The following is a 20,472-nucleotide window of genomic DNA, read 5'->3' on the forward strand; positions in this document are numbered from 1 at the left end:
TACTGTACTAACTTGACTTTTGGTTCAATTGCTGTTATCCCCTTATTGTAATTTCTTTATTTCTACTACAATGAAACCAAAATGGTATTACAGTGTTTATTATCATTATTTCTACATCTTATGATAAAAGATAAGTTTGTTTTTTTCAGTTCATCCAGAAATGCACACAACGCCTCAGCATTTTGTACGTTACACGCGGGAACGACATGGCCTTGGTGCCCTCTACACATTAATTGAACTGACCATTTTGGCCTTGCCTTTTTTTTTGTCAATTTAGGGCCTGTATTAAAACGGGTGACTGTGTGAACTATCATTGCTGAATAATTATGTGAAAGTCTATTATTTCTATCAGAAATCATTACTGCCCATTTAGAAATACATCATTTGCTGCGGCAAACACTTACCGCTCCAGGGCGAGGACTGGGAGGCATGGCATTGAATCTCACCCACTTTGTATGAGACTGTTCAACAGAGGCCTTTTGCATGTACTTTCCTTTCGAGAAAACTTCATCTATAGTAGACATGTTGTACGCACAGACTGCAGATAATCCAATATTTCCCCTGGAATGCAATATAAATATATATAAAAACCACAAAACCACAACTGAAAGATCCAGTCTTTACAAAGGTCTTCACACAGGTGACACTTACCACTGGGAAGTGAACACACCATAAATGACAGTCTCCTTCCAGTCTGGCGTTTTCAAAATAAAAACATCATGAACGACGTTGAAGACAAAGTTTAACTCCGGCATGGAACAGACAAGTTTGGCCTTGAGGAAGGACGTCCATTTCTTCTGTAAGGTCCTTTGTCCTCCTAAATCACCCTAACGAAAATAAAACAGCTATGAGAATTTACATCCAACAAAAGCTTTTTTTTTTTTGGTCAGAGGGTTAAAAGATCAAAAAGGTTTAATGACTTAAGTTGTTTTTTTTATGTTGAAAAAAATATCTAACACACTGCAGGGCCAAACAAATGCATTCTAACTGTAGCTAAATATATTAGTGGTATCTATCTATCTATCTCTCTCTCTATCTATCATTACCTAAATTATATACAATTATTTTTAATAAGGACTATATACACACACACACACCGCAAAATTCATTTAATTCAGTTTAGTTAACCACAACACTACTTAGTTCACAGGCTATTTTACATATTAGGTCACAGTGTGGCTTTTACAAACCAAATAAACATAAGAAAAAATGAGTCTTCAGATGATGGCAACTATACCGATGGCATGCTTCATCATGCAGGTAATTTAAAAAGAAGTAGGAAATTGAGATTAAAGTATTTTTGAATATATGCATTTTTTCCTTGACAAGCAAAGAATGAAATTACGTTCAACATAAAAAAAATGAGGACCACAATGCTACTAAGAAAATGGATTTTAAAAGCTAGGTTAGCCCAGTACTTAACAATGTAACATGCAAAGGAGGCTCTAAAAATAATAAAAACATGAACTAAAGCAGCACAGGAGGAGATCGTCACGTTCTCTCACCTTGCAGACTCGGGCGATCCTGGGAATAGAGAGCTTGCCAACAAATTCATATTCCACGGAAACCTCCGTAAAGAAAAAGTAGATCTTGTCATCATCACCATCTGGGCTGTTTTTACTCTCTCGGATCACATCAGCAAAAACAAAACTGGGCTCTGCAGAACAAGGCAGTGATAAACCCGTAAAACATTACATCTGAAATCATGTACTGTCTAAATCCAGGGGTCAAATGTTTAGAAACCAAATTCAAGTGCTGTACAACATAATAAACCTGCAGCTATGCATCTTTAGCAGAGCAAAGAATACTAATTTAAATATTATCCTTTTTTTACATCCTCTTTTTTTGGTTTATTGCACTTTCCAAAGATGCAAATTTACAGACCACGTGTAAATTAAGATGCTGGGGTGATAAGGAACTAAACTAACCAAGAGCTACAGCAACAAGTAGCAGTGACAATTACACACATGTTAATTACGTTTGTTTTGTTTTCTTACCCTTATAATTTTGTTCAACCAGTTTTCTTAAAATGTTAAAACGTTTGTCAACGTTCAGTTTCCCTTTTCTTTAACTATATCTCCCAAAGTTTCAATACGTAGTACAGCACAGCTTGTTAAGAGGATTTAAATGGAAGAAAATATATTTGAAATGAAAAGTTCAACTTGAAATTATTAATGAAAATGGTTCTGAAGCTAATCTTTAATACACAAAACTAGACTTCACATCATACGCTGCACACACATCCAACTAGCAGGTATCTGATCCGACACAAATATAATAGCAACAATTTCATTACTGTGTAAAAAACAGTCACGAAAAATACTGTTTAGTAGCAGTAAAGTAATTGTTTTTGTCCAGGTAATTGTTAATTACATCTTAATTACAATGGCTAACATATAAATGGGTATGTTAAAAAATATACTGACACAGTATACTTTCTATTATTGTTTATGCACTCAACAAATGCTTGTTTCTGACTGTCTTTTACTGACAAAACACAGGTGTTTGAGCTTCTGTTGATTTATCATAGCTCAAGTTGCTGTTTGTATTTAAACATACTCCATGCTGCACAGCATGCATTATTTTTCATAATTCCACAAATGTTTGTAACAGAAACTACAGTATGAAAGCATGAGATTACCCAAAGTTATTTTTCTATCTACAACATGCAAATTTCAGATCTTCCCCACATACAATGGAGGGCATTTATTGGTGCAATTTCTGTAGCTGTCGGTAAAAATAAATAAATAATTAAATAAATCTGACCCAACAGAACAGATCTGCTAACTCAGGTGAGCCAGTATCCTAGATCTACCCTTTACTCCCCTTGTAAGTGACTTTCTCCCTTACTAGGCTCTGAAACAAGTTAATGCCAAGCTAGGAGACTGTTGTGTGCAATCTCTGATCAGATGCTACTGCAGATGTGCTGCTTTCTTAGTGTAAGCACTTGATCTCCCTTTTAACCAGCTCCCACCTAGTAATACCTTTTGGTGCACAAAGAACCCAACTGTCAGATATTCTGAAGGTATTTGTTGCAGTGAACATTCTTCTTACCATTCAACCAAGATATTGAATATTCTGTCCGCAAGGACACCTGTGGAGAGCTTCTGTGAATAATTGGTTCACTTCCTAAAAAGTTGAAAGCCGTTCCAGAGTAAAGGTCTCCATCTAAGAAAAAAAAAAAAACACCTTTAATTTTTAGGCAGTTAAATTAAAAAGAACCCTGAGAAAGAATGTAGAGTTATGCTGAATCTGAGCAGCCGTGTGAAAGGATACTTACCAACCATCACTGATGTGAAGCTTTGAGCTGGATCAAATGAACATCTCCCTCTTCCATCTTCATTTTTATTTTCCAATTCAAAATCCTGCAGAGACTAGAACAAGGAGTGCGGGGGAAATGGAAACAAAAATAATCCTTACTTTGTCAATTGAAAGGGATCATTTTTACAATAAGGCCAAAATAGCAGCATACTGACCAGGTAATCACACGTGGGCTGAAATGCATATGTTCCACAAACATAGAGGCTGGCATCGTTCAGTACTTGCAAGACTCGTATGTAGTTAAGGCACTCGGTCTGGAATGCAAAAATGACCACATGGGAAATATTTCAATGGAATTGGAGAGCCACTGGGTCACATGAGTTTAACTCTAAGTGCACTCAGCTGTAACTCTATCACTGTAGGGAGAACATGCACATCAGTGACATTTATATCCCCAGCCACAGCTGGACAGACAGGCACCACCATATCCTCCGATTCCATTCTACTCTTAGAAAGTTTCATTTCAATTGGAGAAGTGGTTCTCTAGATATGTAAAAAGACATGTGACATACATACTGATATACAGGTGGCTTCACTAATATCCCAGTCCCTGGGGATATATATCCCTTGCATGAAGTGATACCCATGCTTCTTTTCACCTCCCTCACCCCTGACCACGTATTTTTTTTGCACAGTAAGCATTGTAATTTTTTGGCTTATGAAAAAAAAAAAAGATTGCTTTACAATGTCAGTGTAACACTGAGATTTTTGCAAATGAACAAAAGGTGCACTGTTTGGCACATCAGTCCCGTCAACTGTTTGTCAATTAGTAACATAGATTTTGAAATTCATGTACCCTTGCACCGCAATATAGAGAACTAGTAACCAATGCTTTTTGCTTGTCCTTTTTATTTGATGGATTATGTTCTGGTTCTTTACTTAATTCAGGATATATAAATATTTCAAAAGAAGGTAAAGTATGCTGTATATCTAAAGAACCAAACAACACAACAGAAGGAAAGGGGGACCAGTGAAACTAATACTAATAAGAGGAAAGAAAGAGAGTTTACATTCTTGGATTAAGTGAGTTTGTGCATTCATTCTTATATACAGTTTCAACCTACCTCTCTAGATTTGCCTTTCAATACACAAGCAGTTTGCTTTTCTTCAGGAACTTTCCAGAAAACCTTTAATATAAAAAAAAGAAAGGCTGTCTGGTCAGCAGGTGCAGGTGGGCGTGTATAATGAGAAACGCATTTAATACTAGACAAGTAAACAAAAACTAAGCTTCTCGTGCAGCACAAAGAAAATCTGGGCAAATTATGATTAAACAGATGTTTAACCCAGGTAGTGTTATTATCTAAATGAGCAAATTTATTTTAAAAAAATGCAAGACTTTTTTTTAATCAAGCTGCTTCATCGGTGGTTTTGCAGCCCTCAAGGGATTATGAGGTCCCCTATCTGCTTAGATTGCTCTTCCCTGACAATGTGATATTCAAAGCTGACCTAGAGAATCATAGAATATAGATGTTGTAAATCTGAAATCGATACCTGGATGCATTTGGATCCTAACATACATATTCAACACCAAGATACATATACATAACCAGATTAGTTCAGACCTATTTAGCCAAGATATTTATACAATGCTTTCAATAAATACTGTTTTTCTCAAATGATTCTGTGTTTACCTTACAGATTGTCCTGCAAATATTTTATGCTGTGTGTTTAGTTTTTATACATACAGCTATTCCAGGGTTTGTATATCTCAAAATAATAATATGGGGTTGCGATAATAGGTGTAGAAAACTGATGGTGCTTATTTGATGAAAACAGAAATCATACCTCATTTGTTTTGACAGAAATATTTTTCATGTCCAATTCAAATATGGCTTCTCTTGCTCCCACATATAATACATTTGTATCTTCATTTAGCAATAATACAGAATAGTTGAATATTCCTGTTTCAGCAAACTGAATCAGATTTACCTCTGTAAATAAAATTGAAAAAGGGAAAGTTAGTAGCATGTATTTGCAGTCAGAATTATTTTATAAAAGTATTCATTTGCTATGCAGATAACCTGTGGCATTCAGATGCGCATGTCCTATCAGATGGTTACTCTTAGCTCTACCTTGGAGATCCCCCCTCCAAAACATAGAGTGGCACGCATTAGGGCCAGACATGAACATGCACTGCTAATCCTCATGTGAGCTGAATGCAGATTGTGTGAATCATAGAACTTCATCATGAGTTGTGTTATGAATAGTATTCAATGACCATGTGTCAGGTACTTGTCAAGAAACCCCCATCTTAAGGGCAGCTCCATTGACCTCCAAGTGTTGTTCAAACAATAGTCTTTACTGTGTTTGCTTGAATAGATTTAAAAACAGAAGAAAAACCAGAAACACATACAATCCCACAGCTTCTTCTACACCACTTTTCCCACTTCTTCAGTTTATTCTGAACTCAAAATGGACGTAACATAGTGGTGTGACCCTTGATAGGTGTTGAAGTAGTGGTTAAAGAAAGGTACACATATTTAGGATTTCAGATTACGCTTGTTTTACGGCATATTTGAGTTTTTATTGTCTTATTTAAGTGGTATTAGAGTCACTCAGCTGTGGGCCCAACCAGTTCAAATATCTTCAAAGTCTTACATTGATATTCAGAACATTACTACCCTAGAAGCAGACTGGAGTCAATTACAATTGTAACTATACCACATAATTAATTAATTACAGTTCCACACCTTTCTAAGATTAATCATTTGCAGTTCCCATGTTGTGTTCTGCATTGAGCGAACATTATTCTCACATTTTCAAACACTTTTAGTGACCCCAATTTGTTTGAAAAAAATAAGTTATATGGTATGCTTCTGTACCTGCAATTACTGCTTGGTTATTTAGAATAAACAGAGTAAACATGCTAATGTGTGTAGCTATTTATGTTAGTTTTTAGTGAATGTGTAATTATAATTGCAATTACTGCAGCATAATTGTAACTGAACAATGCTAAAACAATGCTGCTGTAATGATAATTAACCCCCCAGGTCTGCCTAGAAGTGACGCACTGGAAGGTTATATGCTTAAAGGGGACAACAACTCAGACATCCAGACGGTTACAGAAGTTATGTACAAGAAAAACCCAAAAGGAAATGAAACCTATTGGAAATATTAAACATCATCAAGCACCAAAAGGGTTAAAAGTAGTGGAGCAATCACAGAAGTCGCCCTTTTGAGAGAAATTAAAATGAAGTGGCAGCGGGAACAATAAAATCGAGAGATGTGTGTGTTTGAAACCTCTCTCTGTCATCTGAAAACACAAGATGCTCCCCTGGTTTGTTGATGAATTAAAGCCCAATTTAAGGCATAACAATATTCCCTGAGAATCGCTGCAAGAATCCCAGCTTTCCACCGTTTACACCAGAACCTTCTGCAAAATCCTTTATTAAATAGTGTATGCTTGGTACAAAGACCTGGACCCCAATAGGCTTGAACGTTACCCACCCCTGTTCTACACAGTAATCAATGTTGCTATTTAATTATAAATAAGTCAGTTTCACTTATTTTATACTTAAACACAAATTCAATCTAATGTTTTCCTTATGCAGTACTTGCTTCGTATCCGCGACCATCTGTTTTCAAGTTTGCGAATGTGAACTATTCACATGGTTTTCATTTTACACATTTGTTTTCTGGTAATATTTTCCCCAATATCCGGATAACATCAAAAGTATTTTGAGAATGACAAAAAAAAAAAAAAAAAATTGAACAGAAAAAACTGTGTGTGTTAAAACCCAGACAAACTCAATGCATTTTTTTCATTTTGACCTTCTGTTTGAAACAAACACTCTGTGTGAGTTTTGGGTTGAGACAGAGTACAACTAGAGGCTGACGACAACGTTTTCAAATGCATCTTGCCTTGGATGTATTGGATGCTTTGACCATTAAGACATACTATTTATGACAGATAATAATTACTGATTGTCAAGAAGTTTATAATCAGATTCTTGTAATACAATACGTGATTGTTGGGTGTTCAGAACAGTCGTCCCATTATTTCTTAGTAGCTTGTTGAATGGAATTGAAAATTACATTCTTATCAGATTACAGTGGCAAAATATTAGAATATTTTAGTTTGTGTAAAAAAAAAAACAAACAAAAAAAACACCACCACACACTAGCCCGGCACCCAGTTTTTGGTTTCAAAGCTAACTTACAAGGTGGGTTTTCCTCTTGTACGATATCATTTTTAATGGATGCTTCATATGTTAGACCAGTGTTTGTACAGCATATACAAAACATGATTGTAAAGAATTCATTAATCTAGAGACAGATGTGCCAGGAGCTTGTTTTTAATATGGTTCCTTCCTTAAAGCTGCATGAACAACTCATATTAGTAAACCTTCAGACTCAGCTGTAACTTACTCAAGCTATGATAAGAGAAATCAGTTAAGAAGAGCATATTTATTAGCAGTCTGATTGTTCAAACTCCTAGCACCTGGTAAGTTCAATATCTAAACAAGGGAAGTTCAGAAACCCAGGACTGGGTTTAGGGCTAGTGCAAGCTTATTATACCATTTCTTAGGACCAGTTTATTTATGAAGTCAATGCATGAATTACTTAAATTCGTGGGTAGATAAAACAAAAGTATCAAATATTCCACATGTAAAAAAAAAAAAAAATCTGGTTTAAATCTAGTACAGTTTATAAATACCCAGAAACGGTTATATAGTCTTTCTGATTTCAGTACCATTGAACATCTTTAAGAAAACACATTTAAAAATAAATAACAAAAAGAAAAAGTCCTACCTTGATGCTTCCAAGAAGTCCTGGGTATTCCCGTAGGTCCGTGTGTCGAAACTTCAAGAAGTAACCCCAAGAATATGCTGAGAACACTTAGGGCCATATTTGCCTCTGGTACCTTAGAAACTGTTATGTTTCCTCTGCATTTGAAAAAAATATAAAATAGAGGAAAAAGCACTGAGATTGCTTCTTTTTCTTTGCTGTTGCATCCACACTGTAAATGATCAGCGTGTACAGTTAGTAATCATCTTCTCTTAGGTGTCCACAGCTCGCATCTCGTGCAGCTTTTCTCCACACTTCCTCTTTAATGTCTGTCAGGAAAAGAGAACCATCAGCAACTCAGTCGTCTAATGAAACACCAGCTTACTCATAACTTCTTTTAAAGGAACAGTAGAATTTAAGTTTTTTTCCCTTCTCTTAAAAAGGGTGGAGCTTTTTATTTCTTCCAAAACCTGACATTAAATCTTCCTAGTCTCATGGAAAGAAATAAGTATGAGCAGTGCTTTCCTTCCTCAGACCTTGGCTCTTGTTCCCTGTTGACTGACAGATTGTTATATGTGTCGAACACTGGCACACGTTTGATCCAGCCCGGCCACTCAAAGCCATTATCTCAGCTACCTCATTCAATAATGCAAGCCAGAGAAAGAAAGTGCTCCTACGGCTTTTAATAAAAGCTACTGTAGAGCTAGTATTTTACTCAAATGAATCTAGTGTTCCTTTAAGTTACTGTAGAACCAAACCACCTCATGCAAATAAAAATGTTATGGATTACATCCAAAGAAGTGGACAATGCTTGGGGGGGGGGGGGGGGGTAAGGCTGTATACTGTATATCAATTTTTTTTTTTTTTTTGAAAAACTTATTGAGATTCCTGTTACTTGTTTTCAGCCTCATCTAAAACACAGCCCATTATGCAGTTGCTAGATGCTTTGTATAATCTACAGCCCAAGAATCGCGCATCAAGTGGCGAATAAACCTGGCATGAAGTAGATGTTATTTACCACACAATCCTGCCGATTAAATTAACAATTTCTGACTTATGATTAGTTATATTAATGATATCAACAGAGGCCAAATCATTTTGCATGTTTGATCAAAGATTTGTTTCAAAGCAATGGCATGATCTCTACTGTACTTAACGTCTATAGCACATCCTCCATAAAAAAAATCAATCAAACGTGGCAGGTGTCAGACATTGTTCAATTTCCATCTTCATATCAATAGAGATGAAGGGTAGACACGGTAATGAACAAGCTAAAGGAAAGGCAGTGTTCCTGCCACCACAACCTCTAAACATTTCCACTGCACAACATTCTGTTAACCTCAAGGAACACAGCGGTTATTCAAATGGTTTCTTCTTAAAATACATTTGTGAGTGACTCAAGTATCACGAAGAAACTGACAAATTTGGATAAGCAGATCCAACCTGTCGGTACATTTGAAACCCTGTTTTCTGCACTTCATTGCAAAAAATAAAAGCGTTAGCATCATGTCCCTTGTACCTTAAAGGGTTAACATAGAATTAGCAGTTCTGTAAGGCCAGGTTATGATTTTATGCAACAAAACTAATTAATGAATGCATTTTGTTGTTGTGTTCCACTTTATAAAATTACAAATGCATTTGCCATATTGGGCACCTATATTTAGATTTCAAGGTAATCCTGCTGTCTCTCTCACACACTCCTGCAGAAGGGGAAATGACAGGTGCCAGAAAACGAGTCCCCCCCACCACCACACACACACACAAACAAACAAACAAACAAACTACAGAGGTTTATGAAACAGAGCTTTGATTCATCAATCAAAATATGGGCAGATCATAAAGTGAGTTATTTTAAGACAGCATTTTTGTTCACAACACATGGCACTTAAAATATTTAAGAAAAAACTAAAATCTTACTTAGGAGCCACACACGTGTTTTATTATTATTATTTATTAGTATCAGACTTGTGACAATATTTCTAACTGTGGGTTTATGTAGCTGGGTTATTAAACATAATACAAGCTGTGACAGGAATGGCTGAGTGGTCTGACGTCACGGCAGAAGAAGGGACAACAAAACCAAAAGGTACGGTGCAGTGGCGCGTGCGCCGTTTTATTTAAAGAATCCAAAAATAAAATATTTAAACAAAAAGCACTGTGCTCACCGAGCAAAATAAAAGGGTAAACCAAAACAAATCACGAACACAAAATAAACAATAAATAATACGATCCCAGGTCAGGCTGGGCAGTTGCTGTCACTGTTCCTGGAATCTTTACGTTTTGTTTCATTTTGTTTCTCTCCTCTCGTTCTCGCTCTCTCCTTCCAACACCCCACCTCGATCTAGAGAGCTGCAGGCTTTTTATAACAGGTGACCATCTCCCGATTAGCAACAAATTAAATCACCTAATTAATTTGGGAGATGGCCACCTTCTTCACGAGTTTTAATTATTACTCCTGGCAGAGGACGAGCACCGATCTCGCCTCTGCCAAGACACGTTTTAAAAATAAACAAAACAATATTAACATATAGTACTTTAATGTTTATGCACGGGGAGGTGGAGAGTTTTCATACTGTAGATCTGAAATGTCTGCAACTTGATAAAGTAACCATATTCTTATTATATACGGTTTAACATTCCTACTATATGCTGAGATTTACTGTAATGTGCTATGAAAACAAAAATACATACCTCAGAACCAGAATGTCAAAACTTCACACTTTATTTCTTTATACTTTCAACAAAAAGACTCAGAAACGTTTCAGTATTCACCATTCAATTTCCAAACACTGTTCTTTCTACTTTCGAAACCAGGTCAGCCAAAGAAAATTACTTAAGTATAAAAAATGCAATACCCTGGTTTTCTCAAAAAGGAGAAAGCAAGAAGTTGTACCAAAATAAAATAAATAAATAAACGAAATACCACGTCTGTATATACAACTCAATAAATACATTTTGGCTTTTCCGGGGCTCTAATTAGCATTCAGAAGTGGAAAGTCATATTGGAACAACATACAGTACCAGTATGTTAAACTGATTTATTCATTATAATACAAGTGCATATGATCTTGCTTCTTGTTACTAAACAAAAACTTCTTAAACTGCTGAACACAACACATTCTCAAAAAAAGAAAAGAAAATGCTACAAGAAGAATTATTCATGATACTAACACTGCAAAGATCGCAAATGTAAAGAGCATAATTTATAACGCAGGAAGTGAAAAAAGAAGAAGAAAACAACTGATGAAAACCCCCTGAACACAACCACATTCTCTTGAAATAAGAACCCTCTTGCAAGATGAAAGCTGACAGCGAGTCTCAGAAGGCTGGTGGTAATCCAATGTGAGTGCGTGTCTGTTTTGGAAGGGGGAGGGGGAGGGGGGTACAATTTATTTGATTTTTCTTTTTGTTTGTTACATACTGCAATACCAAGATAACTAGTTCTACAAAAAAACTTCAGTTTGAGACTACCACCTGAGTATTAGCCTATCATCTCTCGGTGACAGGTATGACTAAACGTGTGATCAAGTTGACTGCAGTCAAGTTTTTGCTAGTGTAATGAGATTTGTGTTGATTTACTTTGATCATTATTTAAGATTAAAACTCTAATCTCAGCCAAATAAAAAAGATGAAGCTCTAACCGTACAGTAAAATATCACATTGCTTAATAGTTATGCTTTAAAAATGTGCCTTGCTGTGTTCCTCTCCCCTCCCCCCCCCCCCCCAAAAAAAAACTGTTCACCCATGTTCTAATTACGAGCATGCAAAGTAGTGTGTGGTTCACACAGCACAGTAAAACTGCTTCCAGTGCATGACATACCGTAGCAACAGAACAATTTAAAAGCAAACTTTATTATTCATATTAAGGATTGCTTTTTCTGCGGGTCCATAATGAAGCTATGACAAATAATGTCAACCCACAACCAAGTCAGCCCTAGTGATTGCCACACCAGGACATTGTTTGTTCAGACCTTCAGTTTTCTTAATGACCGTCACGCTGTTACTTCTCTCTTAAACTTGTTCAAGCGCATGGGGGTTGACTGAAAGGCCTCAGTTACTTTGTATTCTGTACTGTAAGCAAGCATTTTGTAAGTTTTACAATAGTTTATACAGTACAGTTGATTATTAAGTGTAGGGGTATTAAAACAGCTTTTTAAATACTGCTTTGCTAGAATCTCCAATGAACTGGCAGGTCCTGCAGATGTCACTTACTACATGCACTTTTAAGCAGATTAACACTACAGCATAACTAAGCCTAAAATGGAAAACACATGATGAGGGAAGCGACCATATGGAAAGCTGCTTTAAATTCTACAGATGAAGAAGCATTTTAGGCATCCGTGCAAGGTGTAGGAGACAGCTGGGCATGGACTACACTGCAACAGGAAAGTGGAATTCATAATCGACGACAAAAATACCTGAACCACTTACCACAATTCTCTTTGAATGCAACATCCGTATCAAAACTTTACTATGCAGTCAATTCTTGTTAAAACGAGCTTGGATTAGACAGATTTCCTGATACAGTAGTTTGAATGTTCTGAAAAATCTAGCAGCTGCTTTATGCAAATTACTTCTTATAATATGAATTCACTTAACACATATTTCCTGTTAGTGCAATCTATTTTGGAGCCCTAGTTTGAACTCCTGAATGTAAAGGATACTGGGAAATGTGTTAACTTGCATCTGTAATAGTGCCTCTGGACTGTATTTTAGTGCTGTTTGAGGACTACAGATCCTATGATGCATTTCGAGTTTTGCACTATGCTTGCAGACGAAAGTGGAGGTGTTGAAAGCGGTGGATAATGCACCACCGTACAGAGAAAAAAAATGGATGTTGCTACAGATTTCAACATTCCCACATTCCCACAGACACTTTGTCAACCATTAAAAAAATGTGGGATTTGCAATGTATACTTTTTAAAAGTTCACCGACAGCTATATTTTCAATAAAACGCACAGTACTTTTAAACGTATAATACTTTTCATTGCTCTGTAAGGAGGCTTGGTGGTCCAGGAGGTTCCACTGTGTGTGACCCTGAGCAAGTCACTTAAGCTCCTTATGCTCCATCCTTCGGATGAGATGTAAAACCGAGGTCCTATTGTAAGTGACTCTGCAGCAGCAGTTGTGATGCATAGTTCACCCCCTAGTCGCCGTAGGTCGCTTTGGTTAAAAGTGTCTGCTAAATGACTAATTTTTAATTTTGATTTCAGTTTTACTGCCAGTATGCATTTGGCTTTAGATTCCTGAAAATACAAATTTCTCATACGACTAATTTTGCTGGTCCCTTAAAATATGTATCAATGAGAATTGACTGTAGTATGTATTTTTTATGTTCTATATAGACACACCATTACAGCAGATTTCGGTAAAACTGCTAGCTAACATTCTGACCTAGTTTCTCTTACTGTAACTCACAAGCCTATTGACCAAGAGGACTAAAAAAATTAAAAGAAAAAAAAAGAAAGAAAAACCTCTGTTCCTGCTGTCAATCCAAGCACCTCTTTTCATTCACCAAACCTAATATGCCAAGAGGCAGGGCTCAATCTGTCTAGTCTGCAGCTCAATGAGGCGAGCCAGCTGATTTCCCTCACTATCCTGTGGGAGCACAAAGGCAGATGCAGTGGTCCAAATGGGACCCAGCCAAGAACGCCAACTCTAACCCAGCACCCCTCACAAGAGAGTCTTAAATAGGTGAGCCACTGAGATTAATGATATCGTAGCGATTTCAGTTAACGCAGGCAGGGGTATCACACAGGGCGAGGCAATCCACACACAGGCGGAGGATGGCGAGGCATGTGCGCGAACCGGGGACCACTCGCAATAAAGCATAGCGCCTATACCGCTGTGCAAAAGAGCCCAAGATCTTCAGATAGCTCTTTACTTTGCCCCATATTGACTTATTGGTAATGACAGCAATCATCCTATGCCTAACCATTTTATACTCTAAGAATGTTCACCTACATACAATCCAGCATTTTTTTCCTAGAATTAGGTTCTGCATTATCATATTGAAATTTCTAGCAATTTGTAGACACTACTATCATAGCATCAAAGGGTATGAATACTTTTAAATTAGCATGGAATTTTTTTCCTCATCCACAAAAGCAAAACTTTTCTACAAAAGATTTTTCCTAAAATTCTTGGTTTTCAAGAAATTATATATTATTTCCATTGGGGTATGTAAACTTTTGACTACAACTGTATATGTTCTCTTCCCTTCCAATGTGAATGCCAAGGCAGGTCAGTGGAGAATCAACTATACATGCTTCCCTGGGGCTGGACATGCAAATCTTTACTTGTATCTTCACAAATTTTTCACTTTTGACATTAACAAAAAGTAAAATGAACAACAAGCCAGGAAGTTGTGATCTACAGTGCCACATTTACCTCCAATACCGCATTTACCTCATTGCTAGTATATGCAACGCTTTTTCAGCAAGACAGGAATTGCTAAATTAAGAAAAAGAAAGTTTTGGTTTGGGTTTGCAACATGTTTACAGTGCATTATAGATTTTTACCTTCATTATTACATGTATCTAGAGCGACAGTAAACTACCAGCATTTCATATCACAGCACATTTCTAAGGGCCTGGCAGCTTGTCTGCAGGAGGGAGTCAGGACACTTGTACACTACAGTAGTTTACACATCGACTCAGAGTTTGCCAATAACTTTGACCCAACTACTCTTCTGCTGTATGCATTGTGCTTTTACTCATCGATTATACATTCACGAAGACAGATGTAAACAGTGCCAACTTACAGAAAAGTGCTTTAACAGTTCTGTGCATCAAAAAAGAAACTGATTTTCAATTCACTTTTTGTATTGAGTTTAATGCTAAAGTGGCTGTTTTTCATTTTGTGCTTAACCATTGCTGTAGTCAGTTCCTATTGACACTGGTTTGGCCCACATTCAAAATTAGGTCAGAGAGCTGGCATCTACTGGTTTAATCTGCTGTGCTGCAGAGTCCCCTCTGCACCACATTCCACTGGTCTTTTCCCAAGGAAACAGAGCATTCATGGTACATGAGAGGTCAATTTAACAAATCCTGGCAACATATTTTAATAAACCAGAAAACACGAATAAAAATATATATTAAAAGAATGAACAAGACTTTTCCACTTTCCTCCAAAATCTGTACAACCTGGTGCTTATATTATTATTATTATTATTATTATTATTTATTTCTTAGCTGACGCCCTTATCCAGGGCGACTTACAATTGTTACAAGATATCACATTATTTTTACATACAATTACCCATTTATACAGTTGGGTTTTTACTGGAGCAGGTTTTTACTGGAGCAATCTAGGTAAAGTACCTTGCTCAAGGGTACAGCAGCAGTGTCCCCACCGGGATTTGAACCCACGACCCTCCGGTCAAGAGTCCAGAGCCCTAACCACTACTCCACACTGCTGCCCTGCTTATATTAGCATCCCTGTGATGGCAAAAACAGTTAAGTCTTTATGCTAATATGTTTGAATAAGCACTGGCTACTATAATGCAGTATTTTACGGAGTCAAAATAGTCAAAAACTAATTGAGAGCACACTAAAATAATATTTTCAAAAAATAAAGTCAACTATTGCCTGACAAAAGCATAGAAACAAAGCTGAGATTTATACTGTAGTGTTCATGTCAAATGAGTAGTGGCATTACCAGTTATTATGCTTTTTAAATGTGTATTTGTGGTATCAGTTATGGTTTCTACCACAGTAGCTTCATATTAAAAGTACTGTAATACTTCCATTTTGATGGGGAAAAAAACACGTCATTCTGAAGATGACAGGAAAATGTTTTCATAAGACAAAGGAATAAACAGCTGTAGAACAGGGTGAGCTAGAGTGGAATGTGTTGATGGAAGCAGTGTCAGTGAATGGGAGCAGAGGGCGATCTGGCTGATAAAACAGGTTTGTGATGCACGTGCTGTACAACGGTACATGTGCAAAGCAAGTTTGAATATTACAGTAATAATGTCGATGCATTTTAAATGTTATGTTTGCATGGTTTCCACATGGGACGTAATAAATGTGGAATTGTGTTTACTTTTCTAAAATACACTGGACACAGTGTGATGTCACATCAGCTGAAGGTTCAAAGTGCCTTTGAAATACCTTCACATGAGCCAGCTTTCTTCTAAAATTCACACCATGTTCTAGAGGTCAAAGAATAAAACAGAAACAAACCCCAGACTAGAGTTGGAGAGATACTATAGTGAAAATCGATCCAACCCCCCAAAATTAGAAACACGTAAGACATGCAAAATACAGTCGACACAATACACAACACACACAAAATACATACAGGTCAAAGCAGAAAAATACGGGTCAGTGTTGGAGCAAGGGTTTACTGTACTCCAGTCTATAATATCTCCAATATTTTGAAGGAAACACACACCTGTAAAAACTTTAATTAAAACTAAATACTGTAATACATACAGTAATAACTCAAGTTGTTTGCGTTATAGTTTAACATTAAAAAAAAAATCTTCTAAAAAGTAAATTCAAATTATTTTGTTAACAGACAAATCTTTTTTTCTTCATCTCCTAAACCTGCTGGCCACAGTGGCAGAAAAAAAGAGTTTGGTTTCAAGCCTTGCAATAGTAATCAATACAATAAATGACACTTCCTCACTCTATTAATTCCAAACCATTGTAGCCCTCCTGGCAAGTTTATAGCATGTTGACTGATAGCCTGTTTTGTAATTTTAACAAACACAGAATATAAGATTTAAAATAATTGTCAGATATACGTGTAATGTTAGATGCATTCAAGACTTATCTGAAGGTTTACGCTGGTAATTTACGTGGACAATATTTTGGTCCACAGAAATGTTTTTGAACATTAAAATGGATACAAGTTACCAAACACCAAGAAATAATCCATTGTGATGGATGTTCTACGTGTGTTATTTTGTTTTTTTCTACTGCAAGTATTTAAAGGTCATTTTGACAACGTTTTTGTATCAGTGTTGCGCAGATAACCTTATCGAGGTCTGTCCGTGCTTAGTACGCTTCAAGTTAAAGAAAATAAACAATGGTGACATCATAAAGTTTCTGGGCCAATTTAAATCAGTGTTTATGTAAACACAAACCCTGACTGGTAGGCTGGCCTTGTAAACCATAGAATCAAAGCAAGACGTACTGGGCAATGGAAACATTACATTAAGAACACAAAATGGATAGTCTTAAACATAATTACTATACACAATGTTTCTGTTGAGCTTGCAAGTTGACCCAAGTGGCCACAAGAACTAAGGGACAGCCATATTTAAGCAATATCTTAGCTGCTGATGCAATGCTCTTCAAAACACCACACCCATTGAATTGTTACTGAAATAAAAATACACATAGTTATTGAAAAAAAAAAAAAACATACAAACTGGTGCAATTGGAACGGCAGAGATTTTAGTCCTAGCACACTCAAAAGGCAGGTCGCATTAGTTTAGAAATGTACAGGAGCAAAACATTAAAATAGAGCAGTTGGTGAACTGCAAACATACATTTCTTAAATTACTCACAAAAACCACTTCAAAAGGGTCACATTGTCCATTAGTCAATGTTACAGTACTTTCCCATTAAACATGGAGGCTGCATGAGTTCATGAATACAGTACATGTGTGCTTTCTGGGGGTACTGAAGTCAGTAGAAACCCACAACTCATAAAAAAAGAGACAGCAGAACTTGCTACAGAACTGCGTAACTTGCTACAGCCCTGTAACTCTGAATACATTTTCCCAATGCTCAGATTCTTTATCTGTGTTCCCATATTAAATCTGATTTCTTTGATGTTTATGTTAAACAACTGCCACTGCAACAAATCCATGTAAAAGCTGCCCTCTACTGTGCCTCAGCGGTCTATTGTATGTTCAATTTAATTAGCATGTCATGCGGTTATCCTGCAGTATTAACTATTTCAATAGGCATCCTTTAAGAAAGATCACCGACTCCTACAGTTGACATGAACAAATACATTACAGTCATCAGCGAGGAGTAAAAGCCAAAAAGCATGAGTGCAAATAATAAACATTATTTCAGACGAATCCGAATATTGTTTTTTAAATGAATGATAACTCTGAATACAACAGTCTTCCTTTTGTTGCACAACTGGAAGACTGTTTTGTACTGTAGTTACATCACAAGTGCCTTTCTACATAATCACATTCACAACCACTAGATAGGATTCCAAGCGTAAATGTCAGATATCTTCTGTATGCTACTAATTTAATGGTTTAATGTACTTTAGGCAAAACAAAAATGCTTCTCCCCACATGATCATCACACCACTTGTTAAAGTGAAAAAAAAAAGTAGAAAATTTGAAAACATTGTGCCTAATGAAAAGTGCAAGGGCTCCAGTTGTTTCAACATTTAAACCAATGGATAACTGCCCGGTACTGTTCATAGTTTTTTTTTTTAACATTTAGCCACAATTAGACTACTATTGAAAACAAGCTGGCTTGTTTTATATAACACACACACACACACATATATATATATATATAAGGTAGATAACTGTATGAAGACAAACAAAACAACTTAAAATATAGCCCTTGCAAAAATCTCAAATGTCAAAGGTTTGGGGACATCTAACCTAAGCAATTCTGCATTTCAGTGAATATTCTAAAGTGGACTAACCTCCCACCAAGTCAATAAACGACATGCGATATTCCACCTAATCACTTGGGCAAGTTAAGGAGTGTCATCTTCTGCTGCTGTGCATAATCACAATTCTGTTATATTAATGCTGTAATAGCTCAGTGCTCCAGGTAAATTAATTAGAAAATAATTCTCTGTGGAGATTAGACAAATTCCTGAACACCCGATGACCAGCCCCAGAATGCAGCAGAATACAGTAAGCCCAGAGCCCCTGTAGCAGCACAAAGGAATATATCCTAGAAAGTGTCCTGAGGGCATCAGATGATTTTTAAAGGTTAGGTATTGGGTTAGGGTTAGGTTTTAGGGCTGGGCTGCTTAAGGTTAGGGTTGGGGTTGGGTTAGGGTCAGGGTCAGGGTGGGTTGATTTCGTAGAGTTGCCGAGCTCTGGAAGTGAAAGGTGGGAGTGCTTGCCAAATGCCCTAGAATCATCTGATGCCCTCAGGACCTTTCTAGTGGAGTTAAGGCCACAGTTTATCACCATGGCCTTGAAGGAAATATTTTTATGGAGTACTACGGTATAATGAAAATACAATTTGCATAACCCCTCTCTTTATTATTTGTTTATTTAGCAGATGCCTTTATCCAAGGTGACTTACAGAGACTAGGGTGTGTGAACTATGCATCAGCTGCAGAGTCACTTACAATTATGTCTCACCCGAAAGACAGAGCACAAGGAGGTTAAGTGACTTGCTCATTCACACAATGAGTCAGCGACTGAGGTGGGATTTGAACTGGGTACCTCCTGGTTACAAGCCCTTTTCTTTAACCACTGGACCACACAGCCTCCTATACACTCCTATACTATTAGTACACTCAGTTCGACCTAGGGCGATAAAAAGGTCTAACTAAAAATCTGGTAAATCAGGTTAACATATTTGCATTTACAATGATGTACTTAATCTTACTTGGTTGTTATGGAGGTGAAAAAGTCAATAAGGCTTTAGAAACCAGTTGCATCCTGAAAAGTTCCTGCAAACACAGAAGGTCCCATGACTAAAAGTCTTGTTTTCTTAATGTCAAAAGGCACATGATGTAATTTTGCCTCAAACTATTCTTGCATATGGGTAGCTTGTTTTTTCAAAAGGTGTGTAAATATATACTAAAATATACCAATTAAATACTTTTAACAACTAAAACCTAATACACATTTTGACAATGAATGGGCAGGTAATAAAAACAGGTCAAAAATACCATCAAAGGGCAAAAAAATTAAAAGGAACATAGGTACAAAAGTGCCTTGTTTAAACAAAGCACCCCCAGTCAATGGGGCTCTATTCATAGTTATTAAGAAGTTGTCATCCGTGTAATTTAAGTTGTTTTTAAAGTTTTAAAATGATCAGAGCCCTGATGTTCTCTTTTCAATAATCCAAGCAGAATGCTACAACCACACATTTAAATTCTAACCAAAAACAGTGAGATTGAAAATATGGTAATACTACCCAGCTTTCAAAACAAAGGCACTGTACATTTTACTAAAGATGATGTATATTCTGAAATCAATTATAAATTGAGAGTAGGTGTCGCCGTCATTTATACGAGATCATTTTACAAACAATTATCTTCAGAGCCAAAGGAATCGATACATATGAAGGTCACAAAAGAGCATCAGTTCAGCTGGGAGGAAGTATTCAACATATTGCGTTGCAAGAGGTTAGAATGACTTACATGTGGAAGAGAGGCCAATAGAAAATATGACTCATGCATTTCTGTTGTACAAGCGATTTTATAAAATATACTGTGCTCTTTTTATATAGAATAAATAGTAT

General features: G+C 36.6%; 1 protein-coding gene across 14 annotated transcripts in view; it reads right to left on the reverse strand.

Moving 5' to 3' along the window:
* Nucleotides 1-20,472, reverse strand: part of LOC117409045 (semaphorin-4D-like) — a 59,354-nt gene that overhangs the window by 16,138 nt on the left and 22,744 nt on the right. For 10 of the 14 annotated variants that reach the window (XM_058992209.1, XM_058992204.1, XM_058992206.1 and 7 more), the window contains 9 exons: nt 8,074-8,207; nt 5,107-5,252; nt 4,386-4,448; nt 3,477-3,575; nt 3,281-3,374; nt 3,055-3,168; nt 1,506-1,657; nt 652-827; nt 405-561 (listed from right to left, as the gene is read on the reverse strand). In XM_058992209.1, the coding sequence (XP_058848192.1) occupies nt 405-561; nt 652-827; nt 1,506-1,657; nt 3,055-3,168; nt 3,281-3,374; nt 3,477-3,575; nt 4,386-4,448; nt 5,107-5,252; nt 8,074-8,207 (1,135 nt within the window). Of the gene's footprint in view, nt 1-404; nt 562-651; nt 828-1,505; nt 1,658-3,054; nt 3,169-3,280; nt 3,375-3,476; nt 3,576-4,385; nt 4,449-5,106; nt 5,253-8,073; nt 8,379-20,472 lie in introns of all 14 variants that reach the window. The other 4 variants (XM_058992196.1, XM_058992192.1, XM_058992195.1 and 1 more) reach the window with 1 other exon arrangement.

This window comes from Acipenser ruthenus, chromosome 2, assembly GCF_902713425.1.
Source record: "Acipenser ruthenus chromosome 2, fAciRut3.2 maternal haplotype, whole genome shotgun sequence".
NCBI classification, from domain to species: Eukaryota; Metazoa; Chordata; class Actinopteri; order Acipenseriformes; family Acipenseridae; genus Acipenser; species Acipenser ruthenus.